The sequence below is a fragment of the Calonectris borealis genome, chromosome 3, assembly GCF_964195595.1.
Source record: "Calonectris borealis chromosome 3, bCalBor7.hap1.2, whole genome shotgun sequence".
In the NCBI taxonomy this organism is placed as follows: Eukaryota; Metazoa; Chordata; class Aves; order Procellariiformes; family Procellariidae; genus Calonectris; species Calonectris borealis.
Genome location: NC_134314.1, coordinates 104588457 through 104614763, shown reverse-complemented (window position 1 = coordinate 104614763; position 26307 = coordinate 104588457). Strand labels below are relative to the sequence as shown.

Below are 26307 nucleotides of genomic sequence, written 5' to 3'. Positions count from 1 at the left end.
TGTCAACTGGTGACTAAGACACTAATGAAATCCTTACTGCATCCCAGGTGTTAAAGTTGAAGTCAAAAGAACTTACATATCACATATTATCTTCCCCCCCAAATAAGGCCACAAAATTAACTGCATGCGTTTCTGTGGTCCAACATACATTAGCTCCAATCAAAAGGATTAAACTCTGGGACCTAAGGGTTTTCCATACCATAGTTCCCGAAATCAATTTAAAGTAGTATTTTAGTATTCAGAGCATAACAAAAGCGTATTGCCACCACACATAAAAAGGGAACATCCCATACAGCAAGAATTACAAGTGAATGAATGGCAGTAACAGTTCTTCCAGATGGAACCGTTGGCAATTTAGGTTAATTGGTAGTTAAATACTACAGCACCACACACATTAAAATACATTAAAATTATGAATGATCAGACTAGAAATATTTTTTCTAAACAATTCTATGTAAATTTAATTTACACTTAGTTCTACAGTTCAGAAGGGTCAAAATAGATAAAAAGTTTTGAACAGAAATACATGCTTAATGAAATGCCTACAGATGAAACTTATTATCAAAAGAAATACTGTTCCCAAATGCATTTTTCTACTAGAATAAAATGGTTATATATGCCTTCTAGAGGAAGTCACGGAAATAGAGCTGAATGATCCAAAGCTGTGTCTAATTGGAATAGCCATTATAAAAATAAGTAGAATAGGACTCGCATGCAGCCACACTCAGGAAACGCAGAGAATATACAAAGATTCTACATAATAGTATCCTATTCCTTCCGTGTCTTCAATTATATTCATGTAGCATACATACACAAAAAAATTAATTAGGTGCAACATTTGTGCCTTTCCTTGTTCCTCACTTCAAGAAAATTGCTCCAGACATTAGCTCATACTAAATCAAAGTGCTTTAGAAATACAGTAAGTTATTTTTATGAATGCCTATTGGTGTATTTATTTAAGTAAAGAAGAAATGCCCTTCCAAAAAGATATTAAGACTAAGCTTTGAACACTTCTGCCTTCAGGATCCACACATAGAGGTTAGAAATACATGCAGACAATAGTGAAAATAGACCAAATCATGAGTTTGCATACGAAGAGCCAGTCTCATACCTCTTGGAGTAAAAAAGAGGAATCAAATTTTAAAAATCAGAATCCTCAATGTTCGTACATAACAACCCTCAAAAAAACATGTACTGGACACAAAGATTTGGAAGTGAAATTTCAGGTTATATATTCTGATGAGATGCTTAAGTATTGGACATCATAAGATGTTGATCATGAAACACATGAATCACCTTCCTTATCTTGAGAAGATTTTTGCCAATTAAAAATGCAAATCAACTACAAGATTAGTATAACAATTTTCCAGCAATATCTCTAGAAAAATGATCTACCTTTGAGATTAAGTATATTTTCAGATGTGTATCAACAAAAAAAGGAAGTTAGACCCATTTTAACTATACATTTAACCATCTCAAAATAGGTAATGCCCCTCCCAACTCTTCTTCAGGCAAAGAACATACTGTGAACTGGAAATAAGTGTATTCAGTACTACAGAGAGAGTAACTGGCTCTCTACACCACAATTCTTTCCCTGCACATCTTAAAAAAATCTACTGCATATGACTAAGCCACTTGATGCTACCTCTTCTATCCTGAACAATAGCCTCCAGATGCTCATTTTCATATATCAGTAGAACTGGGAAAAAAAAATTATAAATCTGATGTCTGCAGTGGAGAATCTGTGTTTAACAGAAGCTGGCATAGAGCTTTTCAGTGCAGCCCTCTTCAGCTGAAAACTACATTGTGTGCCTCAGCTGTGTCATACAACCCTGTACTCATAAACTCTTGGTAAACACTACAGAGTCCTAATAAACATCTAGTGCACAACCAGTCTTTCCTACAGCACTTACCATAATTTTGAAGAACTGAGAATCTAGAAACTACCACACAATCCGAACTCTCAATTGAACAATATAGGCTAGGAAATACAGGATTCCACATAAAAATATCCTCAAAACCACAAGTTTTCTCCAGTCAGTATGTCATCTTTGCACATGGCAGCATTTAGCCAACAAAAAAATTATTTTCTTATTTGGCATTGATATTTTAGGATGCAGGCCTGCCTGTAACAATGATGGAAGACTAGGAGAAACTAGGCAAGTGATGTAAGAGTGAAGGAAGTTCAAACCAAATTTTTAGGATTGGACAAAAAAGTTGCACATTTCCTAAAGTGCCTAATGTTTCCCTTTTACTATCGCATTCATTTTAACCCCTACCACTCTGAAGCTGACTTGAGAACAAAAGATCTCCTTGCAAAATTATTGTCATACATATGAAAAATTCAGAGCTCAAAACTGGATATATACCCTGCCCTTTGGACAGTCGTGTAATAAAATTAATTAAGAATATAAATTATAACACAACTTCTTCCTGTAAGAGCTCCCTGATGAACAAAATCAGCTATTTAAAATTCCTCCATGTTGTTCATGCACAAAAAGAAAACCAGACACACTGCTAACTCCATTCCTCTTCTTCAGGGAAGCCACATGAGTGTGTCCTTTTTTCCCCACTGTATTTCTAAGCAGGCACAAAGGATCAGCCTGGTCACTCGCCATCCCCTGATTTTACTATCCACATAATTGTTTCTGGCTTCAGCTACCACTACCCCTGTGTTGCTTGTTATCTTCTAGTATGGAGGAAACTGCATCTTTTAGCCAAGTGACATGAGATGTCCTCAAAACAAGGGAGAACATGAACAGCAGAAAGAAAAAAGGCAGAAGGTTTTTTTCACCCACAGTTACTAAATTAGCTTTCTTTTATTTGCTCCCACATTCCTTTCACAACACCCTCTTCAAAGAAGGTTGACAAACTCTTGAGTCCCACAGAATTTAGCTCCATTAAAACCTCTCCAACCAGAAATGAGACCAGGATCCAGAGCTCAGCTGGAGGCTCTGACCACAGTACCAATCCTCTGCAAAGTTCCTAAGACAGTATCTTATAAAAGCTGGATATACTTAGTTTTTCTACCAGAGATTAGACCTGCGTAAGTTAGAACCCTGCTCAGGGCTCCAAAAATTCCTGAGAAATCCCTTAGAGGTGTTACATAAACCTGCACTATTCTCAAAGGGACTGATAATATGCATCCAAGATCACTCCTGCTATCGCTCAAACCAAAAGTCTCCCTAGACAGTCAAGCTTACCTGTCAGTCAAGAACTTCACAAAGAACAAAACTGCAGAGCACAAAGTGCCACAGAGCCCCTCCCACCAGGCGGGGAAGTATCAGGGCAAAGAGGAGAGGACCAAAAGTGCCACCACATCAACACCACAAGCTACTGGGTCACACAGCTTTGGTGCAGCCATTTGGCTGCGAAACCATCTGTTACCCCAGTTCAGACTGGAACTGCAGACACCAGAGGTTTTAAATCAGTGTCTACTTATATACTGTTTGAGGGGATCATTTGCGTCTTTGCATCCCAGAGACAAATATGTTCAATGGACATTACACAGCAATTACCAAGATATACACGTGAAGTAACACTCAAAACACCACACAGAAGGAGATCTTAGGTACACAACTTATATATGAAAGATCTGATTTCTCACAGCTGGTCAGCCTCTCTCCTCTTTGCATTAATTTGAAGAGAAATCTCTGCATGAACAAAAAGTTGTTAACATACACTTACTTGTCTGGAGATGGGAACAATAAGTGACTATTAAAAGGTAAAGCCATATACTGCTTGTAGAGATGCCAACATATATAAATATATATATACACACGCACATTTAAAATACCTTGATGCAAATAAATATGGGTAAGCATATGTTCATACTTTTAAACATACATTATTTGTGCAGTTAGAGAATAAAGAAGTTTACTGTACACAGATTGTGTTATACTGTTCTTCCCACCGCATGACTGAGCCATGGTATTGTAGCCAAATACCAAGAAATCTTCCTATTCTTACCTACAACAAGACATATCCTTCTGGAGGTCTTTCACTGTTTCAGCTAAGTTATTTTAACCCCCATTAGCTCTGAGCAAGCTGAGGTAAGTTATGGGAACACCTGTGGCTGCCCTACAACACAGCTACCAGGAACTAAATTGCTCCACTGATAGCTAAGAGGAAGTCTCCAAAACATCCCAGTGCAGAAGTACCTTACTAGGTTGGACTGGAAACCTTTCTGCGTTGTCAGCTGGGACAGTATACGCAGCACTCAAAGCAGCACAAAGGTCTGAACTCAGTATCTACACACCAAGTCACCAGTTTTGAGTGGGACTTCAGTGGAAAGTGTCCAAAATACAGTAAGCGTGGGTAGCAACTGAGCCATTGGTGAAGTACACAGTAGCCGACTGCTGAACTTACATGCTTTAAGGGGACTGAAAGCCAGTGAGTCGAGAGAAACATACAATTTCTATGAAAAACAAAATTTTGATATGTATATGAAAGGACAAGGATTGGCAGAGAGGACTTTAGCAGTATCAAAATAAACTCATCAGAATCTAATGTGTAGAAGAGAGAAAACTAGAATGGCATTGATTTGAAGAAATCTTAAAGAATATATAGCCAAGTAACCTAGAGGTAGTTTCAGTAAAACTACCTTTACACTGGACCCTGGTGGTATTCCCCAGATTGAAGGAAAATTTTTTTAATACTATTTTTTCCAGTGTATTTAAATTACTTTGTATTAATTTACCAAAGAGTGCCTCACAGGAAGCACAAAATGTCATGACTACAGAAAGACTGCAGAAGCATATGCCTCTACCACAGATCGAAAACAGAAGAGTGGAAAATTCTGGGGTTAGACATCACTGAACTCGCAAATACTGAATCCAGCTGTAACACCAGGCACGTCTTGTCTTCTCCTAGCCTCAAAATTATCCCTTTTCCACAAGACTTCTCCAAGGTCCTGACCCACAGAAAACCTCCTCATGCTCCACAAGTCAGGCATTCGCACAGGTCCTAGCATTTTAACTACACCGCATGTCAGACATGCATTATTTTTAAATGTTCATGGTTGGATATGGTTCCATCTGACTCATGTATAGATTTACTAGCTCTATGCATCAATACTGTCAAATGCTGTCAAATCTGCTTTTCTCTCTGGAATCTTCAGATTTTAATTTCCCTAGAAAATTCTTTGTGATTTAGTATTTAGCTATAGTGTTAATGATAGTGCCATATGCACTATCAAATATATCATGTGGCAGATTTATTACTAGGGGCTCACAACTGGACTAGTCCAAAAACTAAGTTTTTAAAATGCTTTGTGATAAAAAGAAGCAGCTTCAAATGGTGTCACTTGCTGTCTGAAAACCCCTTCCTCATTCAGATGCAGGCTACAGCCTTCCCTGGCGAGGTGTTCTATTAGTTCTGCAGTTATTTTTCCAGGTGAGTTCAGAGGGAGGACAGATGGAAAACGGGAAAAGAAAGGTGGGTGTAGATGAACCTGAGATGAAAAAGGTGTGAGAAAAAGATGGGGAGAGAAGGAGAGAGTGCTGGAGAAAGCAGCCAGCACAGGATGAAGACTATCCACTCCGGCTTCCAGACAACTCAGAGGAACATCCCAGGTTTGATGCTTAGGGTAGGTGTCTCCTCTTTACAATTTCTCCAAAGGCCATATGCCAGGGAGAGGCATAACATCTCCAGAGCCAGAACACACTTTGCACTATTCTGCGTCCAGTGGTCCCCTCATCAATAAAGCATTCACCATCCCAGTTGCTTTTTCAGCTTCTCCTGCCATGATTTTTTGGTGTTAGTTAACAAGCAGATCTCTGTGGGAGCATTTTCACAGAGGACTGCAGTTGACGTTTCCATCCTCTCTCTGCGTGAGAGCAACATGCTGTTCTAACAAGCATCTGGTAATCTCATGTCTTCCAACAGCTTTCAATACTTCATTTCTCTATCCCATCATCAGAGATAGGTGCTTTAAGTAGAATACAAAAATTTATCTTTTGAAAAATCCTGAACTTTTTGATAAGGATGAGAATGAAGTGGTTTTATCTTTATATCCAGCACATGAATCCATCTTAGAATTGCAGGAGTGCATGGCCAGCCAGTGGCAAGCTGCCATGACATACTTACCTGCCCTTCTGAAACACATCACAGCATGTATCTTCAGCAAAGGCATACTACTCACTGTTGCATGCATCCTGGTTGGCAGGGAACTCACACATGCCCAAGACTGGCAGGCTATTTTCATGATGGGTAACATTATATATTCATATATATGCACATGCATTCACACATCTGTCAAACATAGGGTTCACAAAGCATCACAGTACAAAGCTACCCACTCAAACATGATGGGTTGGTTTCTCTCAAAGTCAAATACAAAACTTCTTGATGCTAATGAGAGCTGAATATGGGTCCCATCCTATCGTCAATCTCTGTTTTATTGCTAGTTCTAGGGGAAACTCCTTATGATTCTTTCTTTGATTCCCACCTCTATTGCCCTATCATGGCTGCAGAGCACAGGACAGGACTTGTTCAGCCAGCCAGAACCTGGAGAAGGGATGTCTCTAATGTGGAAGCCAATGTATTACGTATTATTTTCTTGATTGACAAATAATTTTGGCTGCTTCATTACGTTTTATGAATCATATCTCTAAATTCATTTATTCTAAATCTGATCTTTTATTTTCAGCATATTATGGAAAGAATGATTATTTCTAATTAGCCCCTATAAGTTACCAGTCACAGAGAAATATTAGACAACCACTAAGGTTAAGGTGCTCTAACTATCAAACATAAAACATGAGGGGCGGGGGGGGGGGGGGGGGGGAATGAGTAGCACAGATGGGTCTTTACACTTCACTTTGTATGATGATCCAGGAGCATATCATTATGGAAATCTCATTTTAAAAATTAACTGAGATCAATAAACATATTTAAATGTTTTACTATGAGAGTAGAGACACAAGTCTCTCAGTATCTGCAAGATGGTTCAAACATTTCATAGTTCTTTTATAATCAGGATGGTAGCAGCACATAAGTGGGATAAATAATAGAAAAGCAAAATGTCCGAGTAGAGTATTGATACAATTAGAAAAACAACACTATTTTTGTTAAATGAGGCCTTCCTCAGCTATGCCCAAAAAGCTCATCTGTCCTTCCAGCTGTTTTGAGTGGCTCTACTAAAAGATAGTGCCTTTCCCTGCAAATCATACCTCTTCTTACAAAGAAGTAATCGCCCATTATTGAATTCTAGCCATGTAATAGTCATTTTTTCCATCATAAAATGCTGTGGTTTTATCAATATGTAGTAAGACTTGCTCATAAAAGAAGAAATCCCTACAAAACACATTCTTCCAAACTCTTAATAGATCACCAACAAATAGTGAATCATACCCTACTACAATCTACTCCTTCATACAACCATTCCCAGGTTTATGAACTGCCTTCACTAGAGTCATTTGAGAATTATTTTAATTTTAAAGATAATTTAAAATTTAATTTAAATTAATCTTTAAAATTCCCAATTTCTTTCCTGTCTACCTCTTCTTCCCTATTGTTGTTACTGATCACCAAGGATGTTTTTTAACTCTGTAAATCTCTAGTCTGCAGGATCGAATATTTGCCATACTACATTATCATGTAGGTTCATCAAGCTCATTACCACTGGGGGCAATTGCCAGGGCTGGTTACTTCAGTATGGCAGAACATGGCATAACATAACACACCTCTCCTATTGTGCTTGAAGGAGCTATATTCCTGCCTTCCCTATGCATCATTATTTCAAAGAAACAAAAAAGCTGAACTTAAGATATCAAATTATTATTTCGGTTATAAGCTCTACTACATCAAGCTCCAAGACTAGGTATCTGCCATCTGCAGTTCCTGCAACTCCACCCTTTAAAACGAAGCATGATCCTTGGTCTCACACTCACGTTCCTTCACACAACAAGTATCTACTGCACAGAGTCCCAGACAAATTGATACTGTACACTTGGACATGCAATTCAGGTTTTCACCCCACCAGTGAAGCACTCCATGCAAACATTTGTCTCTCCTGCAAATAAGTTAATGAAAATAAAAAGAAAGAAGGAAATATTGGTATCTTACCCTGTACACTAACTCAAAGTTAACTGGTTTAGTCAAGGATACAATTTTTTTTTCCTTTTTAAGCCAGACCTACCAAAACCACTCTATTGATAATACTGCAGCTTCAGAGGCACCTATGAATCTATGTATTTAACAAGACATCAAGCAATGAAATCTAATTCTTGCATTTCAGTATCTTCACTCTTATTTAACACTATTTTGAGAGTAATAGTCTACTAGTAGCAATTGCTCAATTATAACGTGTACATTTCCGATGGCACTGACTCTTTTCTTCTCTAATTACTTCTGCAGAACCACACTGGTTACCACTCCTTTTACCCAATCATAAGAAAAGCATAGCTTGAAGATTGCAAGATAAAAACACAGAGCAAAGAGTAATGACTTCTCCAAGTCTTCACTGACCTATAGTGGACAAAAGGGACTATCAGGTTAGTTGAACAATCAAATCCATATTTCATATTTGTCTGTAGACATGAAAATTCTGAACAATTTAACAGCAATGACTAATTAGCAGTCAAAAGTTCAGACAAGAGCATGCGATGCTTGCAAGTACAGATTTAAAAGCTAAGGATGAAAAATATATTAATAAGAATCTGTCATAAGTCATTACAAATTTATAGATGTCTCTTCACACAGATGATCTACAAACCATCTCACAGCAAAATAAGGTATTTCAGGCAAATGCAAACCTAAATTACATTTTTATGTAGCCTAAGAAAATACCACTTCAGGGCTGAGCTGAAGCTCAATAAATCCCATAATGAGACACAAAAATTAAAAGTTTCTCAGTCTTGATGATCTATAATGGAGTAGTGAATCAGATAATAGATTCTTGTTCTGGTAAGCACATTTTCTCTGGTCAGTTCTTAACCAGACTGTAGACAGACATATGGTCAGAGAAGTTCTCCTTTCTCAGGCTGTTGAATTACACTTTCCAATTACACTGTCCAAAATGTGGAGCAAGGTTTACAGCCCCTAATAAGTCTCCTTTCACATCCACCATCCTTTCTTATATCAGAGAAAGAATAGAGCAAGCCAAAGAGTAAAAGTTTCTTTGCCTTCACCAGGAGCACTGCCATGGCTCCCAGTGCACTAACACTTCCCAAATTCTAGCAAATGTATTTTCCTGCACCCATTTCTCAAAGCAGCAGTAATGGTTGTTTATCAAAAGCCCAAATGCTGGGTTTTTTGCAAATAATCTGTGCATTTCTGATCAGAGTGAAGTTTATCAATCTGTGGTGCAATAAAAGTACGAACTGGTATCTCCAGGTCAGTCTGAAAAGGTGAAAAGGTTTAACCCAGCAACAATGCTGGCAGATTTCTAAAAGCATTTGGTGACATCAAAGGTGTTTCAGCATATTTATGTCGAAATCTAAAACTACATTCAGACTGCCAACATGACTTTAGAGTGGGTGCCAACCTTTTAAGCCATTAAAATTACCAAAGGTATTTCCTACAGAGAATGTTACCTACTTAAAAGCTAAAGTTAGAGGCTCTAATAGCCTCTGACATTATCTTATTTAAGTAAAAGATTACAGAGTAAGATTAAAAGATTCACCACTTCATTGAAAAAAGTTTCAGTCTTTTCAAGTTAGTCCGTTGTGTTGGTTTTTTTAAATAGTATTCAAATATCACATAAAATTATGAAATTTAAGATTATGTAAATTAGAAGTAAGACAGTTCCTTAATCTGAGACAACTTTGATGCAGGAATTTTTCTTGATTGCAGAGCTAGGAAATAAAAATTAGCAACTTCAACGGTTGTAAAATATCTCCCTAACATGTCATCAGTTAAACTGAGCAACACAGACATTTGGGATACTTGATCATATTGTTACTGTTATGACCCAAAATACTTGCTTCAAAGAGTTTGTGATCTAAATAAACAAGACAGACAAAACAACACAACAGCAAAGAGATCAGAACAGTGGATGGCAAGCACCATGCTGGTTCCACAATCATCTGTTTGCTGTCATGCATCACACTGCAAAAAGCCTCAAAGACCTGTGAGCCAAAGTCATCCATCCATCCATGTTTTCCCCAATAATTTTGTGCCACACTACCCAAAGAATGCAGGTAAACTGAGCAAGTCATTACTAATAGATGATCCAATGATATAATTTCAGAATGAAAGTCTGCAAAAATTACAGGTGAACAAATAATCCTCACTGTTGCTAATCCTGGGGGTTGAAGAGGAAAAAAGACAACTAAAACATTCTGAATTTGGACAAGAAACAGCAACTGTAGACAAGAGGAGGGAATTTCCTTCCTATGCAGTCTCTTCAGATGGTGAAAGTTTTCACAGGTGAACAAAATGCTAACATGTAATAAAAGCAATCTAATCCTTCAAGTATTTATCTTTACCAGAAAGAAAACTTTCCTGAACTAAAATAAGTTGCACAACTAACCCCAGTGACAGAAAAGAGTTTATTTGTTAGCCTCACAAGTGCAAGCATCATCAGTCCATTCTTGAGAAGTATTTAATTCAGATTATATGCCTGGAGAAAGGAAGTGAGATGAAAAATCTATACAGCAAAAGGTGATGACAGCAAAGAAGCAATTATTCAGAGGTTACAGCTGGAGCCTGGCTATCCAAAACAAGAGAGGACCCAAGAGCGACGTGCCCGATTCTTCCATTTGGTTACAATGCCAGGCATTGTCCTCATGACACTGGCAGATAAAAAACACTACCAACCTTTTCAAATAATGTTATCCTTAACTATATATAGTCTTAACACTGGGTACCAGAACTTAAACATATGTTTTCTAGAAAAGAATAACAAGTTCTGTGGAATGAAAAAAAAATGTAATCAAAACATTAAAAAATAAAACACCTTTGCCTTGATGGATTTTGTAAAGTATTTGAATTCTCAAGATTGGAATTCTTTTTCCTACTCAGACAGCTTGATACTTTCCACCTATTCATCTAAATATTAAATTAATACTTCCATACCCACAGTATCTGAACATACTGAATTACTGATTTCACATGGACAACTGGTTTTGAGTAAGGATCCCTGCAGGTAAGGGAGACTAACTGGGACCATGATTACCATGAAACTCCTGTGCAACAAGTGAGGCTTGAATTCACACAGTTTGCGTTGTTGCTATGAAAAATCCACAGTAAAGATGTTCAAATGAAGTAATGTCTTTTCTTTAATTATACTTGGCTTTCTCTAGGCTCTGGTTACTGGTCCAGCAAAACACATCAGAATCCTACACAGTGCAGAAAAGGGAGAAAAGCACATCTCTAGTAAAGCCACAACAGAAAAACTATCTGCAGATTTGTCCCACAGAACCAAAAAGTCAAGAACTTAGATGCTAATCTCTTATTAACATCAGGGAGTATTTCTAACTGCTTCTCTTAACAAAAAAAAAAAACCAAACAAAAACAAAAAAACAACAAAAAAATCAATCTGAGACCGCCTTAACTAGAATAGGATGACTTTCAGAAAGTAAATTAACTAGAAGGAAAAAGGTGTTATTCTTCCTGACCCGGCTGCACAAGTCCAGACTAAAATTTTAACTATTAGTACTCAATATAAGAACACCCTGAGAAAGAGAGCAACTCATCATATGTTTTACAGGCTAATAGTTGTACTACCACACATATTTATTTGCTTTTAGGTAGTATGTAGCAGACAATTCTCCTTCCTTTAGCTTACATCCCATTTTCTTCACACCTGGAAAAGTGTCTAACTATTCATTGGTGAAACCCAGCATGACCAGGAAAGGGTAGATAATGCATATATAGGGCTTTTCTGCACTGTCACCTAAAATTTGTATCCCATGAGTCCTTTTTACGACCTATCTTACTACTAGCTTGCAAGTAACAGGTGTCTTTTGTAAATGTCTGCTCCTCCAAAATGAAAAACTGAAGTCGTCAGACAGTAACTTTTGTACTCAATGATTACACTTGCATTAGCAGTTCAGATCAGTTTTTAATCACTTTTTATCTGCTTTATACTTAGCACTGCATATGCAGATGATACACGTTACTGTAGAAATAAACTTCTAATCCTGAAAAATATGGATTTCTAACCCACACTGAGATACGAGCTAGAACTTTGCTTGCAGTTATATTGACTGATGCAGATCTTGCAAAAAAGGATGACACCAGAGGGTGAGATTTTCCAAAGCAAAAGACTCACTGAAAAAAGTTAATGGATTTTGTTAATTTCCCCTTCGCCTGTATTTCTACCCAGATTCCCTTTTGGTTTTTCAGTTTTTTTAATGGAACCAAGCTGCTGGCAATAATGAGAAATCTATAAAATACAGAGACCTCTCAGTGTATAAAAAAACCCTCACACTTTTATAAAATGCTAATGGATATTCTCATGTGCTGTAGTGATACTTTAATGCTATTTTACTCCATAATGCTGGTGGCACAACACATCAGATTTTATACTACTGGCAGTTCACTTTTTCAAGAAATCTTTAAGCCCTTCTAGGCTATCAGTATAACTTCCTTTTCATATTCTTGGGCAGGGGGGGCGAAGAAAAAATAGTTAACTTTCAAATATCACTGAAACAGAATCCATCAGGTTTTTAATTCCAGCTCTCAGGGATAGTACAGCCTAGTTTACATACAAACATTTGAGTGAATAGGGGGCTAAGAGTCTGTCCTGGCCAACCGAGCCTTTTCTTCGGCAGATCCTAGATCTCCAATTCGGTACACCACTGGAACACGCAAGCCCAGCTATTCCCCATAAGCAGTAGCCCCTGTCCTGCTCCAACCAGCCAGAGTGCCAAGGGGCATTCCTGGGCCTTGGGAGCAGACGTACAGTTGATGGGTACATTGAGCAAAGCCTCAATACAACACAAACAATCTTCTTCAGATCTTAGTTTCCAGGAAGAAAAAACACCTCATCCTACGTTCACATCAATCTGATAGGCAAACAGCATGGGACTTACATTAGGCAGGTTCTCACCTGATATAAAGCAATATGCTATTTGGCCAGTTTTGTCAAACTGCTTAAGAAGAGACCTTCAAGTCTTTAGAACCCAGAACTCATGCTAAAGGTACCTAAAAAGTGCCTTACCTTCTAAAGTGACAGTAGGCAGGAACTCCAGCTGAGACAGTCAGCTTCACTTTCAAAGGAGGTTACAGCCCAACACACTACTCTTATATTGTTAGTCTCAAAAAAAAAAAAAAAAAATCTGGCATTGATTATGGCTGCTATTCCCTTTTTAAAAGCTGGTCCTGTTTAGCAGCTCAACTAAACAGTAAGTGCAAACAGCTGTGAATAATGCAGCATATAATGGTAAACAGCTTAACACGGTCAAAGGGGAACTTACCAACAGATCATCCTGATGGGATATAGACACTACATACAGGTGCTTTTATTTTGACCTCTAAACCCTAACACACTCAGTGACTCAAATTTTGTTACTTCTTGTTTAGTAGAAACAAAGCACAAAACATTCACTTTTATCTGTATTTTCCAAAATCCTGTGCCTCTGTTTGCTTATAGGATTTGAGGTTCTCATGGTTGGTTGCACTGCTCCTGATGCAATTACGAAAATAAACAAAAAGGGAAGCAGGAAATAATTTCATTCATCCTAGCATTCTGCAAACAGTATAACCATATCCAGCAATTCTTCCTGGCAGCCTTTCCTTTATTGATAACAACAAGCTTTCGTAACCTGGAAATTAAAATGGACATGATCAGGAGGCTCGGAAACCCTATACTGATCAGCTGGTGATGAGAAATCTGAATAAAGAAAACAAAATCCAGTTTCATTAGCACACGAGCATTAACAGAGTAAGCTGTGAAAATTTCAATGCTCATTTGCAGTGTAAATCGGGAACTGTGTCACAACTGACGAATTGACATTTTCATTCCACAGCAAGACCTCAGCAGAACTGTGTTAAGTGTAGTCTGTCATTTAGGAAATTACAGAAGGTACAAGAGAGTGATGGAAAGCTGCATGCCTGGCATTTTGTTTTAACACAATTTTTTGCTGGTTTTGAGGAAAAGGAAGATTAAAAGGTAAGAATGTACAAGCCCATCAAACTGCAAAAATGGTACGCCTTCCTCCTTGCTTTGCCAAATCCAGCAATAAATAGACACCACACCAAAATAAAACCATCAGTGCTGCCTAGCAGGAAGCTTATCAATGAAATTAAAAAGGCTTTTTTGACAAAACCAATTTTTAATGAAATCACATCAATGTTGAAAAACATTCCAGGTGGTCGGAAAAAATATTCCAGAATATAAACATAGTTGGAAACTCAGTGTTACAAGAAAAGTGTTACAGTGCTCTGAATCAAGATTAAAAGACCAAAAATCCGTGAAAAAAGATCTGTATAAAAAAGATATGAAAAGTGATATGAAATGTCACTGATGCCACCACCTTCCCTAAAGAGACAGCATCCCTTTATACCATCCACTGCCAAGTTTCTTGTCCAGAATTCAGAACTTACCCGGTCAACAAAAACTCCCTTGCACTTTCACACTATTAAGAGGCTACATCACCCTAAGCTTTTCCAATATAGCTAATAATTTAAAGTAACATATCACCAGAAATATCAGATCCTTTCTGTTATGAATATGGCCCACAGAACATGCAAGTGCTTGCAATTTACCATATACCTGCCTGTCAGATACCTGAGTATCAAAATGGCTGGTAGAAAAAATAGCACTTCTCTGTGTAATTAAAGCTGTGTATAACCCCACAAACTTGCACTTCTTCAATTTCAGAGGCACCCTTAGTGTTGTTGAGTATTCTAGCATGTGCAGGAAAAAAAGTGGTCCTCTCCTTTTAGTCTCAGTCGTTCTGGTCAGTGAGGCTCAATTTCTTTTCTCTGATTTGCTCATTCAATTTAATTCAATTTTTCTGATATAGAAGCCCTCAATGTCTCTAACTGAGCCATTCATCTAATATAATTTCCTTTCAGCTCTTCACCATGGTCCTTCCTCCACCACTGTTCCAGGTCCACTAGCTCCCAGCAGTCTTATCCTAATTGTTGCTGCTGAACCTTGTACAGTCCAAGTGTTATTTCCTCAGCATTCGAGTCAGATCAGCCCTCTTTCTCACTGCCTGAACAAATGCAGGAGAAAATTGAGGGCATAGTGGTAATACACTCTCTACTCACTGTTCCTGGGAGAAATAATTACAGAGGAAATCTTGTTTAGTCGCTACTGTCCTGGGAGAGACTATGCTCAGTTCAGATGAAATATTTGGAGAATGTGGTTGCCAAATCCTAACAGGTCTCTCCAGAGCACGAGTGAACCACTATTTGTCAACAGCCAATAACTGGGTCAAACTCAGACACTTTTTCACAGGAGCAACGAAAGAAGCAAAGGCGATAAATTAGAATGGAACAAATAGAGACTAAAAAACTATTTTAGCTCTAACATCTTCTATTAAGAACAGCAGCACGGGGATGGGAAAGTAAGCACAACGCTAACCTAGAGGAAAGGCTGAATTCTGAAGAGATCTCAGGGGGATTTTTTTTAAACACAATAGTTCTTTCTGTTGACATTTTATCAGATGAGATATACATATTTAACACACTTCGAGACGCGATATGAAATCATGGTAAGACAGCAGTTTTCAGTGGAGCGCTCTACAGAGTAAGAGATAGAAGGAACATTTCCACCTCATTCCCCAGCAACCTCTTTAGCATGTCTTTCACTACCACATTTTCACAGACCATAAATCTTAACCACTTTTTTTCTGCATTGCTCTGCAGCTGGTCTTATCAACTGACTATACTCAGCTTTGCCACACACATACCCCTGCTAGAAGCTATATGAAATCTGGACACGTGCATCCGGGCTACTAGCGGAGGGTAAGATCCATGACCTTGCCTTAACGAAACTATACCTGTTGCTTTGGAAAGGGAACCAAAGTTCAAGTTGAGGAGCCTTGAAAGAAAAAGGTCCTCAGAAGCCATATACTCCGATGTCCACCATGTAGTCCAGTTCATTTAAGTCACAGTCCCAGATGCAGATTTGAATACTGATATGATAGAGAAAATCACATATCAGAGTATTTCTCAGGCAAATGTATTTTATGTTTTTTACTTTTAGGAGTTTTTCACCAACCCCCTCCTCAATCACCTCAGCATTTGCACTTCTTTCTTTTGCTTGCTTCTTCTCTCTTCCCTTTCAAATGCACAAACAGAAACCCCAGCATTTATATTCTGATAAGCAAATTGGAGTAATGTTTTCAAATGAAATTTTTATGCTCATCCTCGATAGCTCTGCTTCTTCTTTGGTGGCTCAAACAAACAATCAAAAAAAAGAAAACTGTTCTAACATAAGTATGTGATGCTTCTTACTTTTCTGAACTAAGGGAACAAATTTTTCAACGTCATTTGCAATTTTTTATCTTTATGATTATCTGACATAATAGGTAACACATTTGATTATCAACAATGTTTGTCTTTTTATAACATCAAACATATTTTGTATATTTTAGTTATCAACACATTATTCTGTTACTTTGTATTTCAAAAATGCAGTGAAATGGTGCCAGAAGGGACAGATTTAGCAGCAGGATTTTATTATTGTTTCAAATCAATAAGCAATGTAATATGACTTTTTAAAATACCCTGCCTTCACAAGAAAACTTGTGTCCAGGCAGTGGGAAAATGGCAGAAAGAAGTATTCCTTCCAGTGAAATTGCATTTGAAGCTACATAACTAATTGAAACTCTAAAAGTGACAAACCAAGTTCAGGTTTCTAGTCAAAAGTATTAATCTTTTTGCAGAATCTTAGCTGCTTGCTATTCACAACTGTTCCCTAAAACATAAATATTTACAATTTGTTTCTTTTTCTTTTTTAAAAAAAGATTCACATTCCTTTGCACTCGTTAATAACGGTTGCTAGGCTTTTGGATCCAAAAACCATAACCGTATTACCATAGCTAGCTGCATGAAGCTAAGTTAAAGAGTGAACTTCTCCAGAGGTTCAGCTTCCAGTGCATATGAGAAGTTTGGGTTCAAAAATCAAGGGCTGGCGAAAAACAGTGGAAAAGGACAAAAAGAAATTATGTGTTCTTCCTTTTTTGATTTGTAGACACAGTTATTAGCAACTATTGGATTTGGACATCAATATGGCTGCAACGCATCCTCGAGTGCTAAGGTATTCATGGAGCTCTGTGAGCTCGCCCCCGTGTAGACCTGGCTCTGTTTGAAAGGATGCGCTCTGGCAAACCACAGCTACCAGTGAGGGTGCTGGCACTCCCGACATGCTCACAACTGCTATTCAAAATACTCCATCTTCCAGGCGTCTGAATAAGGGCCCTTTCCACTATATGTCTACTTGCAGTGCTTGATAAAGTCATTATAGACTGGCTGGAATAACAGCAGAAATAATACAGCTATTTTAGATGAAGATCCATAGGAGTCTAGTAGCGGTTTTCATGATACAGTTTCTGATATTACGGTTGACACTACATTTTTTATGTGCTGAGACAACAGCCATTTGGGAAAACAACTGCTAAGCTCAAGGCCTTGATATGTCTACTTTGTTTTTTCATTTTTCTAGATACAGGTCTCAAGCTTGCAGTAAGAGAGGTCTCCTTTCCTATCATGCTGTCAATATAAAACTTTCTCAGGCCCTAAAATATAAGTTGTTTGGGGGGAAGCAGAGTGTGCACAGGTTGTGTCTGTATGCCCATTTCTGAGTTAAGCTACATATCAAAGGAAATTTTTTTAGATGATAAAAAACATGTCCAGCGCCAACAATGAGCTCTTAGAATAAAAAGAGGTGATGTAGATTATTTTCCCCTCTTCCTCAGCACTATCTCCAGCTTTATGATTGAGTTACCATTTTTTCTTGCTTTTCTTCTCAACTCTCTTTTTCCTTTTCTTTGGATATGTGGTCTTAGAGCAGGACTGACTGCATAATGACATTTTCAGGTAGAAAAATAGTTTTTGTGCTTTGCAGCATGCACAGTATCCCAGGGAACAATGCAACAATATTTTTCATAGACCCTTTTCCATCTTACGGACTCTCTGAAACTGCTCCAGACGCACAGAATAATCACATAGTTTCACATTTCTTGTTGAGATGAGGCATATTTGTGCTAGAAGCATATCCACAAGCGAGAACACCTGACTAAGCAAGCCAAACCTATAACCAGTGAGGTCCCTTCTGTGGTCTCAGTAACTCCCGTTAAGCCTTGGCCTTTGTATAATGAGTTGGGCAGTGAAGGGTCCCTTGACCGTACCAGGAACTCTGCATGGCTGAAGTGGGGGAACGGCACTGACCATACCAGGAATTCCTGCTGCCTGGCCAAGGTGCGGAACGAGAGTGGGGATAATTCGTCATCCCCTGACACCCTTATCTGAGGCGAAACTCAAGTGGAACGGTACGATTGTTACTGAAATCTTGAGAATGTTGGTAACGACCACCTTGGACTGTGGCCAGGATGGAAGTTTACAGATGACTAAAGCCAATCATCTTGCAAACCTATAAACAGCAGTCCTAAGTGAGACCCTGTGAGCTCTCCTGGACCACAGTGGGCTGCGCCCAGTATCTCCCTCTGACTGGGACGCCACTCAGAGCTTGCGAACTCTCGAGTTTGTGATATTCGGAGGACCATGGCCGACCGACGATGGGACCTGGGCTGAAACACTCCTCAAGGCTCAACCCCTCACCCGCTGAGAAATGCCGAGACATTTGATATGAACATTTCACTGGACTTGAGGGGAATTTTTAACAGGTATGCCTTTGTACGTTTATATATATTTGTGTCTCTGTGTGTGCATGCGTGAATTGATTTAGGTACCCGATAGCAAGTATAGTATAAATATTGCCATCTCAAATCTGTAATTAAGTCACTGTTGTGATTGTAGCAAATTCTATTGACTCACTTTGTAAATGTTAAATTAGTCAATGATTAAGTGCTGCTAATATCTTGTGATCCATCTTAAAACTGTGAATGAACCTTAGACTGCTGCTAGACACATATAATCCCTTAGACATAAACCGTTGACCACGTCTGGGACTAGGAGTAGATCCAGCTGCACCTAAGCTCGATCAGGATTTTAGAACGCAAGGGGGTCTACTCTCAATCTCGTGACTCAACTGGAGGGTCTCCTTACTCTTTGTATTTCTTCCATTCCACATAAACCATTGTCCAAGTCTGAGACTAAGATTGGACCTAGCTGCACCTAAGCTCCATCAGGGGTTTAGAAAGCAAGGGGATCTTCTCTGAACCTCATGACTCAACAGGAGGGTCTCCCTTACCCTTTTTCGTCCTTGGTCTCTGTATAAATCATTCCAGCTCAATTCTAACTCGATTTTCCTTTGTATACTTCATCCATGTAGTAAGTGATAGAGTGAACCTTGCCATAGAACTCTGTTAAGTTGCACTTTTATAAATTCCTATTAAAACCACCTTTTGCTAATACCTTTGACGGTGATTCTTTAAGTGGCCTTAAACCACTCATTCGCAACACCTTCCTGAAACAAGTTTTAAGCTGTTGTACAGTAGTAAATGCAAAGCCAAAACCAACCCACTCAGACATGGAAAAAAAAGCTACAAAGGACCTTTTCTAAATAAAGTCTTGTGAAATTGTTCAACCCTGACCTCTCAACTAAATCCACTTCTTAGGAAAGATCTAGTAGCAGTATGACAGATTATGTTCTATTAAAACTGAGTTTATTCATTTATAATATGCACTGTAACATTTATTGGATGACATGAAGGATTACAAGGGAATAAAAAAACCTGTTAAATAAACATCAAGCCATGTTTTCTCTAGTGTTACCTCTGCTTTTGTTAGCTGGCTTTGAAGCTCAATAGATTTACATGTCCGATCACAGAACCTTTCAGCAGCCCAGAGGAGACCCAGAAGAGTAAAAAACTACAGATGGTTCTGGACTGCTGCCAACAGCCACCAAAATACATGGTCAATATCTTTCACTTAAATGTTCATCACTACTGTGATACAATAATAACAGTAACTGTAAACCAATAACTTACTGCTTAGGGAAATGCTGAAGGCTTTATTTATTATATCCTCTCCCCAGGAACCGAATACTTGTGGGATGCAAGTGCTACTGTCATTAAAGAAAAGTTTGGGAAACATTATCCATAAATAAACTCTTGGTTCCGTTTGAATTTCTTAGATTCTGAGATATCGCCAGGAGGAGTGTGGGCTAAATGAGAAGGTAAAATTATAGTAATAAGAGGTTTGGAAAGCTAGAGAATCTGCTGCAGCACTGGAAAGCTATCATTTTCTCTAAATGATAGTAATCCTTTTTTCTTCTACTCAAGTACTTCTTAAGGTATACAGTGTAAAGGACATAATATTTATAAATTTTATTCATATTTATAAAACCACTTTTACAAATTATTTCTGTAAAGTTGTTTTGTGAATTTATAAGGTCCTGTCTTTGTCCATAGAGAATATCTGTAGTGTTTGGCTGAAATCTATGGCAACTCTCTGGGGATGCTCATAAACTGCATTCTTAGTCTCTTGAGAAATTAAAATATCAAGTTACATGATAATCATATGCCCCCTAATTGGAAGGAATGCCTTCATTTTCAAAAGGTTACTCATAGATGAAAAGATGCTGCTCTGAACACAAAATCATTTGATGGCACATAATAATATAAAAAATAAGGGAAAGCACACCCAACTTCTACGCTTGTCACCATTTTCCCAGGAAAGTCACAATCCCAAGGGCTTTTCTTGACAGCTCCGCCTGCTATCACACTGCAAGCCCTGTGGACCATCGGGAAGATGGTTCATAGCAGTAAGACAACGCCAACCACACTATGGCTTTCATGTAAGCATGCTGTCCTCAGGTCCTGAGAAACAAAGCTCAAAACTGCAGCTGACTGGGAGCTTCCCATCAGAAAGGCTCACTGATGAAAAATACAGTTACTCCAAAGCCAAAATATTTTACAGAAGATTTTTTTTCCCTAGATTTTCTCAGTTTTCTATCACAAAACCTGAAATAAATATTTACAGTTGCCTAATCTGACCTGATTCTGACGACTCTGGTTTGCAGAAATTACCTGAAATATTAATTTTCAACTGTATTTCCTATTGGGTTATCTTGCCTCTTGGGGACAGCGGATCTGTGGCCTGGATGCCTTTGCAAATCCCTCTTTCTCCTCTAAGCAGGACTCATGCATGTTTTGGTTGAATCAGGTCAGTAAATTAAATCAGGAAACATTTTTATTTAGAAAAGCCTTAGCTTTACTAAGAACAAAATGTTTCACTGCTTTAAAATAATTTTTGAATCATTTAATTCCTTGAACACTTTTCACATATGTTAACTTCTATCCTTATTCGGAATTGAAACAAATATTAAGCACTTCCTACAGGACCATGGATACTTACTTACGACATAAAGTGTTGTGCTGTCAGAAGAGGATAACATAAGACTGACCATAAAACTATCCTTTCAAGGTTCTTGCTTTTCTTGGTTATAATCTGTTAAAATTGCATTTTTCAATACTTGTGGGTTTTATTACGTTGTAGACCTACTACTACAAAATCATTAAGTTTGTTACCAACCTCAGGGAGGTAAAAGTTTCACTCTGTTTTCACTAAACCTGTGTTTTAGTTATTCTAGATGTGAAAAAATATTACACAGACATAATATTTATACATATATATAGACATGTATATACTCAAACACACAAAAAATATAGTACTCATGCACTTCTACATAAAGAAAGAACAAAGGTACATGCAACACTTGAAAAGAACATCCCCTTCCATCACAATACGCATATAAATATTACGTAGAGATAAATATTGTATCAGTGCTACAATTCCATACACGTTACTCTCATAATGTAGGTCTTAAACGTTTTTCATTTGAGTTCTTCTTCAAATTTCCAGCCACCTTTGTGGATGGCCCTTGTATGGTCCACACTACATCTCTGAACTCTATACCATGTGCGCTATATTGTAGTCAAAGGGAAGAAACGGCAAGATCAAACGCTGCTCCTACTCACACCTGCTCAGAGGGACAGTGGCTCTCAGATGCAGAAAGGATCCAGAAAACTCCCTGGGCTTGTGAGCACGGATAAATCGCCCTAGAGCTTTGGACTTCTCTGAATGCAACAGAAGCCTCAAAGTGAATGTAAATCTGCCTATCAATACAGCACTCATAACTGATTAAATTAAGCTGAACTGAACCTTCACCATGTTCTCATCTTTTTCAGAATTTAGAGAAAACAACAATATAGAATGGGATTATACAGACTTGAAATTCCATACATCTCAGTCAAGGTTTAATGCATATGTGCTTTAAATCATGCCCTATTTAACACTTCTGATTACACAGTTGACCAAATTCCCCCCAGAAAATGTTTCCACAACCTCTTCTAGTCACCTCGCAGAAATATACAGCAGCATTTTTCTTCTACAGAAGAAACATTTACTTAGCTAGGGATCCTTACAGAGAGCTATAATTTCTGCCCCTGCAGCTAAAAAGTAACTCTCTACTTCAAACCACAAGATTTGGAAGATTTACCATTAACAAATATATGTACATACTGGAAATCAAAAGAATTTCAGCTCATTTACTATGAAAAGATAATAAGCTGTGTCCTACCTATGGTGGTAATAACAGTGCCAGCAAAGAAGAAGGAACTTCCCAAGTCCCAGTGACTGATCTGAGTAGATGTGTTTCCTAAAGGTATGATTCCTGCATTTATTGCTGCCACTACTTGCTGCAAGTTTAAAAAGATTTTTGTCAATATTCATGAAACAATGATATTAATATACATTACACAGTAAATTGATTAAATCACTTATTTAATCCAAGCAATAAAGCAGAAAAGGACCAGTGTTGCTCTGCTCAAGTTTTATCATTCAGTCAGGTTACAATTTAATCTTCAGCAGACACCCCAAGCACTTCAGCACGCAGCAGAGCTGTAAACTCCAGACCATTAAGGAGAATGCAAAATCCACAATATCAGGAACAGCATCACCTGTTCACCAGCAAACACAATTATTTTTACCGTTGCAACTATTTGGTGAAGAAAAATATGCATTAGGCAAATATTTACAATGAGAGTTTCCCAAAATATTCCTCTATTAAGTTCGGCAAGCAAATGTACTTCTTAAAAAACAGTCATTTTAAAACCCCAAGAAAAAACGCCCATGCATTGGTTTGGATCAAATGAACTCCAATTAATTAAAACACTTTTGTAGAACTGATAATTCAATAATTAAAGATTAACAATTACACTTACGGTTACAAAACTTTCACTATATTAATAAAAAATTCGGAGTCAAATATCAAACATGTATCTCTAAGTTTATACAACTCTATACTTCATAAGTGTCATTCTTGAAAAATTCAGTACTAGCAGCTAAATGAACAAGCTTGCCACTAGTGACATTTTCATAGTCTCGAGAAATATGAAACATTTCCTATTTCAGCAGTGTCACCTACTGTAAACGCGTCACACAAAGTATGCCTGTTAGTTATATCTCCGTTGCAGATATATACCAGTATTTGCATTAAACAGTACACATCAAGAAAAAGTATTTTTAAACTTGCAATAAATATTTTAAGAAATGTAAGTTATCATTTCATTCTGAAACTTTAAAACAGGACTTATTTCATAATCATGATCCTTATAATAATAATTGCTGTTTAACAAAAGAACAACAGAGGAAGCAGTACTGCAAAGCTAAAATGAACGTTTTAACTAGCTCATAGTTTCTGCTTGGCGAGTTGTCCAACAAGGATTATGCACATAAAGACATTCAGCAATAGGGCAGACCAGGGTGGGCAGTCTGTTGCAGAGGAACAGTGTTGTGCGGTAGCAATAATTTTTTCAATCCCAAAATACACTGATAATTTGCAAATGAAAACATTTTTGTTTCTAAACAGTGCCCATGGAAGTCCGTGGATCTGGAGAGAAATGACAAAATACCAACGCTGGATTAACCAGGCCATTGATTTTTCATGACGGAATCTCATCTCAAATCCACCATTTCCAGTTTGCCATTTTCAAAGCTCAGATGCACAAAGTAGCCATTTCAAAGTCCAGAGCTGCATCTCCGCAGCCACAGGGATCTGGCTGCCATACCTAAGCCATTTTCAACATCCAGGGTGGTCAACAGAAAGCCAGCTGGGGTATCTTTACATAGACTTCACACTGTTTTATCTTCTCTACCTTCAACTGTTTTCATTTCAACTTTTTTTAAAAACACCAGAAAAGCAGACATCAAAGATGCGGACTTTTCAATCCTACTGAGGAAGGAGAAAGGATGGGGAAAGGGAAGGGGAAGAGAGTTTAATTTTCCTTTGGGTTGGAAGAATAAAGCTTCTACGTTTGCACACCACATACAACTTGGCAACAGTAAATACAGCAGCACCGATACTGACAGGTGTTTACATTAATGTAGGAAGGGACACATCAGACTAAGCAACATGTGAAAACCATCCCTTGTATTGATTTTATAATTTACACAATACAGATATTCCTTTGACTTATAAACCTCAGTGTGCTGCATTATAAAGCCTACTGAATGCATTTTGAGTACTGTTTCATTTCAGTGGACTAAGAACTTTCATCACAAGTCCTTGTACCTGCAAATGGGAACATGCTCTCCAGTGAGCACTGGATCAATATAATTTTATGGGACCATTTATGTTTTATTACAGTTTACTGTACTGGAAGAATGCACTACCCGGAGCAACGCACCTGTTTAGGCAGTCTAGCAAGACCAAGTTTTACACAGATCCAGATGTAAAATGTTTTCAGAGCTTTGTATCATCACTACACAAGTGATACTTTCTCTTCATACATCCTCTGAGCTTCTGACCAAGCGCCGTTTTAGGGACTTGCCAAGTGAGAGGTGGCACCTGCATCAGATTGCTTTGGGTGGATCATTTTACCGTGCATTTATCTACCTACTTTTGGAGGTCACTTGTATTTTGGGAGCCAAGTCATTCCGTGGCAGTAAGTTCTGCAATTTACTTGTGGATTATTTAAAAAGCATTTCCCTTTTGAGATTTTTACGTGCTTCAAAGTAATTTTAGAAGTTCTTACGTTATGAGAAACACTTGAATAGCAATTTCTTATTTGTTTCCTTCCAGAAATTAATGATCTTATAGTCCCATCAGCTGCCTCTTTTTTCCAAATTAAAGACTCTTTCTTATTAAAAAATATATTTACCTATTTAAATAAATCTGTTGAATATTGTATATAAGTAATTTTTTATTGCCAGTATTTCTCATTGACTTTCTTTGCACTTTTACTGATTTACCCTACTGATTGTTTTAAACATAGTTTTAGACATAAAGGGCCAGATGATGCCTTCTTCGTCACCAGGTTATTAAGTTTCCAAACACACACTATTATGCTTTCTCCTGCACCGTTCCCACGTTTGGGAGGAGCCAGCCTTAAATACTAACAAAGCTGCTGCATTACATTCCTTCAGAGTCTTCTGTAAGAGTCTTCCTTACTAACAAGGATGATAGATAGGTAAGGTTGCTGGTTTACTGAGATCAATACTACTGTCTCATAAAGTCTGCAGATTTTTTGGGAGCGGTTACAGCATTTTCAGTTCTTTGGATCAGAGGGTATCTTTTCTTCTTAGTTGGGTCAGTGCCTATGAGCAGATCCTCATCTAAGACTATTCCCAAGCATAATTTTAAAAGAAAATAATAACTTCTAATATATGTACATTTCAGGGCACTAATTTCAGGGTAGCATCTTCTTTCTGACTACATCCACTGCACAAACTTACCTGGAATACTGAATATTAACATTTCCTTAGCCCGGAATAAAAACCCAGGCTCATGCAGGTGGTTTCCACTAACTTCACTGAGGGCCGGGGCCTCGCCCTCAGTGTTCAAATAGCGTGCTATTCACTGCCAGTGCTGTTAGACTCAGTTTTCTCTGCCACTTTATTCTTGGTCTTCAGCCTTTTTTCTTGACTGATGCCTTACTACTAGAGCAAACACAACCACTTCATCTGTCACAAGTTTGGCATGTCATGCTCTCCTTCCTTCATAACTTCTTTCTGTCACCTAAGCCCTTCAGCTTACCCTAATTTACACAATAGCGATAGTAACTCTGTGCATTTTGAATCTCGGAACAGTTAGAATCATGAAAACTCTATATAATCTGTACATTTATCATATGTTGCAGCCTGTAAAGACTTTGTGATCTTAACATGGGAATTTCTTGACTTTTAAAAAATTCTTTACAGTATTAAAGTTTACTGACCGCCTCAGTGGCAATTTTTCTAGTTTTTCTTAATTTTATTCCATATACAAACTAAATTCTGACT

The 26307-nt window shown here is 37.9% G+C and overlaps 1 protein-coding gene across 1 annotated transcript in view; it reads right to left on the bottom strand.

Moving 5' to 3' along the window:
- The window catches only part of KCNK2 (potassium two pore domain channel subfamily K member 2), a 128218-nt gene that overhangs the window by 42795 nt on the left and 59116 nt on the right, over window positions 1–26307 (bottom strand). Inside the window, exon 3 of the mRNA XM_075147930.1 lies at window positions 22607–22724. Coding sequence (XP_075004031.1) covers window positions 22607–22724 — 118 coding nt within the window. The remainder of the gene's footprint in view (window positions 1–22606; window positions 22725–26307) is intronic.